Source organism: Panthera uncia, chromosome C2, assembly GCF_023721935.1.
Source record: "Panthera uncia isolate 11264 chromosome C2, Puncia_PCG_1.0, whole genome shotgun sequence".
NCBI classification, from domain to species: Eukaryota; Metazoa; Chordata; class Mammalia; order Carnivora; family Felidae; genus Panthera; species Panthera uncia.
Window position 1 is genome coordinate 127,500,914 of NC_064810.1, and position 4,880 is coordinate 127,505,793.

At 37.5% G+C, this 4,880-nt stretch overlaps 1 protein-coding gene across 1 annotated transcript in view; it reads right to left on the reverse strand.

Annotated features, from left to right (window-relative positions):
- Positions 1-282: 282 nt before the first annotated feature.
- ACP3 (acid phosphatase 3) overlaps positions 283-4,880 on the reverse strand; it is a 55,112-nt gene continuing 50,514 nt past the window's right edge. Inside the window, exon 11 of the mRNA XM_049629824.1 lies at positions 283-4,550. Within this exon, the coding sequence (XP_049485781.1) occupies positions 4,432-4,550 (119 nt within the window). The 3' untranslated portion in view covers positions 283-4,431. The remainder of the gene's footprint in view (positions 4,551-4,880) is intronic.

Genomic DNA, 4,880 nt, shown 5'->3' on the forward strand with positions numbered 1-4,880 from the left:
CAGAATCAGAAAGCTTAGTGCTCAAGTGTCCTTTAAAAAATTATTTAAAGAAAATGAAAAAAAAATAATACAAGAAAGAGGATACCATGGGTTATAAAAGCAGGGAAAGATGTGAAAATTCAGAAAATCTAGGTATAAGTAAAGTTCATAAAATTCATGCTAGTCACTAGAAGAACTAAAACCAGATATCGTTGACAGGATTGTCTCTGATGATTAGAAATGGGTAGAAAGACATTTTTTATTGTATTTTTATACTCTTCTATATCATCTGAATTTATTTTTGTTTTAAAAACAATTACTTGTAATAAAAAATTTAATAAAAATTTAAAAAGGTATCCTTTCCCCAATCTTGCAGTAGTTTTAAAGGGTGTTGTCAGATTCCTTCTTCAGACATTTTATAAGAAGAAATAGTTCATTTAGTATAGGATAGTGTTGGAAAATTTTGGGGTGTTGCTGTGAAGACAGGTCTACAAATAAAATATTTCAGAGAAAACCTTGATCAATTCAGCACACACACACAAATAGTAAGATGTAGGCACATAAAAAAGATGACTTTCATTTCTTCACCGTAACCTGAAAGTGAATCTTGCAAATTAAAACACACACACACAAAACATTCTTTCTGCTTCAAAAAGTTTGTCATTGGTAGAAAGTATAACTGTCCCATATGATAGCCACCAGCCACTTATAGCTTCTGAAACTTGACATGTACCTAGTCCAGATGGAGATGTGCTAGAAGGGTAAAATACACATCAGATTTCAAATACTATTTAAAAAACCTGAAAAATATCTCGATAAAAATTAATAATGTGTTGAAATGATTTTTTCAGTGCACTGGGTGACATAAATTTTATTAGAATTAATTTTATGTCTATTTTTACTTTTTTATAAAGTGGCTCTTAGAAAATTTTAAATCCCATGTGTGGGACTTATTCGTGGCTTGCATTATGTTTCTATTGGAGAGCCCTGGTCCAAAGCACCAAAACGTAGCACACATTCATTGCTGCTCCAGTGGGGTTTCTATAAAGAGAGTTTTGAAGGAGAAAACTAACATTTTGGCTTTCACTTACCAAGAAACTCCTCTGGCTATGAAGACACAATCAATGCTAGCGATATTAGAACAAGACAGAAAGAAAGAGACAGAAAGAGAATAGGAAGTTGGGAAAATAGAGACCATGACTGAATTCAGGGAGAAGAAATGCCAGTTGTCATATAAAAAGATTTCTTGGTTGAATGACGTCCAGTAAAATGTTTGCCTCTGTCTTATACTCTTCTAATATCATAAATTCTTCTTTTTATAATCATATTTTCTTAATACTTTCCTTACACAATGTCATTCTAGCTAGGAATACTAGCTAGACTAGTCAAGGGAATACTCTACCTTGACTTTTATAGAACTTTTCTACATGTATATTGATCATATTTTTTATGGTAGGCTATTTCCCTACATCCATGTGGTAATTACTACTTTATTCTAATCCTGTTCGAAGGTGTCTATAGCGGCTCAGATGTGGGGAATACACTGCAGAGCAGAAGTTATCTCAGTCCTAGCAATTATCTTGCAAGCAATGTTTCTCCTCATGTCAGCTGAGCTTCTCTGACTCATCTGAAAAAGTCACTTTTATCAGTAGAGAGAATTTGTATTTTTCTGTTGAAGTTGGATGATTAGCTTTTTTCCTGGGGAATGTGAGAGCGCATCTGTGCTCTCTGCTTTATCGCCATAGATCATTTGTCACTTGTGATTTTTCACTCTGCCTTGAACTATGAAAAGCAATTACAGTGTTTGTCAACAGAGTAGCTCTGTGGAAGGGAAAAGAAACAACTCAGTTGGGAATGACAGCTTTCTTTGCAATCATCAAGAGATAGGAGAAGGAAGAGAAATGGGAGAGATTAACCTCCCCCTGCTGAAACAATAGAAAGTATTAAACATTGACACTGTTAGAAGATGATATTAGGGAAAGCTTGTGAAGGTTTTTACTTTCACATTCTACCAGCCCTGTATAAGGCTGTTGTTGGGGTCAAACACCTTACTAATCACATTAGGGATGGACAATTTAGCATGTAGGCCAGCGATTAGCTAACAGTAGGTCCTCTAACAATGTTAAATACGTGAGAAGATCCTTGGCTTGTGGTTCTGTTTTCTACTTCTATTTTAAAGTCTCATAACTTATTAGCATAAGATATTATGTCCCATTACTAATATGACTGGCTACTTTATAGAGACAGTAATTTGTCATTTGTTTTTCCTGCTATAGATGTTTTACCTCTTCCCGAGTTGAGGATGAAGCCAGATCTTTCACTTATTTTCCTACATGCCTTTTGTGTTACTGGAGAAAGCAGCAGTTGCCAGGCAAGAGAACACAACTCCTTCTCAAGATTTTTTTTTTTTTGCATAGCCTTAGCTCAGTGAAAATTACATAGAAAGTGAGCGTGATAGAGGTAAGTGCTTGAAGTTTAACAGGAGAAAGCTGTCGAATCCAAGGGGCGAAGAAGATTCCTGAGACTCAGAGATGGGGTGGGGTTCTAGGAGGGTTTCTGGTTCATAGGTATCACCCCAGGTAGGGGACCAGACAATGCCAGGATGGTGCAGTCCAAGTGTGTGGTCTTGGGAGCCATGCATAGATGTCCTCTGCCTACCTTCAGGAGACCATGTGGGAATAGACAGTGTGTTTATTGGAGACCAGTGTAGATAGCAGTCTAAAGGACCCTCATCCAACTCTTCCCACAACATTCCAGGACCTTTAGTAATACCTGAGAAGGTGAAGAACTCTACCAATGAATGAGATTGAATTTCCCACCAATTGGATGGTTAAAAGCTCAGGATGGGTTAAGACTGTTTAGAATACATATCAGGCTTACTGTAATGGTACCATTTATGAACATGCTTTCTTGGACAATGACCAATCCATGAATGAAATGAAATGAAAAATAAATTGTTCACAGAATATGAGAACTAGATGTGACTTCCATGTTTATCTAGTCCACTCTTCTTTTTTAGATAATTAAACCAAGGTTTAAAAGACTTAAAAGAACTTGTTCCAAGTTGTTGGCTTAAAGCCAGTGCAGAGCTGTGGCATAGGGTCATCAACCTTCATCCCATTTTTCTTTCTACTTCACCGCTTGGGAAATGTAGATCTATTTGTGGTGATTAAATATACTATTATCTCATAGTGGCCATGAAAAGTTCTCATGAAAGTAAGTCTCTTACTTTTAAAATGAAATGAAGAAATTGGAACTATAAAAATATAGTCTCAAATTATGGTTTATATACACAATGGAGTACTATGTGGCAATGAGAAAGAATGAAATATGGCCCTTTGTAGCAACACGGATGGAACTGGAGAGTGTGATGCTAAGTGAAATAAACCATACAGAGAAAGACAGATACCATATGGTTTCACTCTTATGTGGATCCTGAGAAACTTAACAGAAACCCATGGGGAGGGGAAGGAAAAAAAAAAGAGGTTAGAATGGAAGAGAGCCAAAGCATAAGAGACTCTTAAAAACTGAGAACAAACTGAGGGTTGATGGGGGGTGGGAGGGAGAGGAGGGTGGGTGATGGGTATTGAGGAGGTCACCTTTTGGGATGAGCACTGGGTGTTGTATGGAAACAATTTGACAATAAACTTCATATATTAAAAAAAATAAAATAAAAATATAGTCTCATGGTAGAGGTAGAAAAAAGAAACATGACTGCATGGACTTCCTAGTTATTCCCCATTATAGAAATTGTGGGGAAAATGACCTGAGAAACAATTACAATAGTTGATATTACAGTTTCTGAGAATTAAATACCTCTCTCTAAGGCAGTTTCAATACAGCTATGTGTTTGTATGTGTTAGTATATATACACATACAGAAATCTGTTAGCTATCAAACACTGGGTAGGAGTTTCTTTTCAGGAGTGTATACATGTTTGTATTCAACCTACTTAACAGCTAAAAAAAAGATTTATTTACACCTTCTGGTTGGGTCTTATTTCTTAAGAATCATCCTACATGATACTATTTCTAGTGTAATTATTGTCATTATCCAGTCTTCTTTAATCTATGTTGTCACACGTTGTAACCATTTGCTCTTTGAAGGCAAAAGGCTGGTTGGAGTTTAACTTCTTTCTTTCTTTCTTTCTGGACATCCATGCCAGAGAATACAACTATCCTTTGCAGAAGAACTTCTTTCTAGCTGCATGAGAAGCTTGCACTATGATGAGGAGACCTAACCATCAGGAGACCTAACCAAGTAACTTGGGGTTCATTCATCAGTCCCTGGGTCACTATGAGTTCAGACCCTGCTCTAGCCAGGCTCAAAGGGAAGGGTGTGGGTAGGGTGATGTCCACATGGTGAAAGCCAGTCCTTTCCATGAGGCATCACTGAGAGGTGCTGCATCCCAGGAGGTTGGTGTGGTGTGTCCGCCCTTATTCAGCCATCTGTTCAGATATTCCGATAGGGGTCTCTGTGCCAGCAGGGCCCATGGCGGATGAGGGTAAGCAGCAACACCACGAGGACACCAGACACCAGGCAAAAGGCAACAGCAAGGACGACCCTTAGAACTGTGGAAAAATTGGAAGACCCATAATGTAAAATTAATGGATTAGGAAAATATGAAGATTATAAAATGAGGAAAATAGGAAGATCACACATCAGTGTTGATTTCTGCCTTAATTGTAAAAATTCAGTGGTGTTTCTGAAGCAAGCTTGAAACCAGTAGAATGTGCTGAAAAGACACTAGACTAGGAGTCAGGAAATGACCTAGGTTAGTTCTGGCATGACCTTTGACCTCTGAGTCTCAGCTCCTCCACCATAAAGGGAGGGTGATTGACTTAAGTATTTCTTTTTCCTTTCCTTTCCTTTCCTTTCCTTTCCTTTCCTTTCCTTTCCTT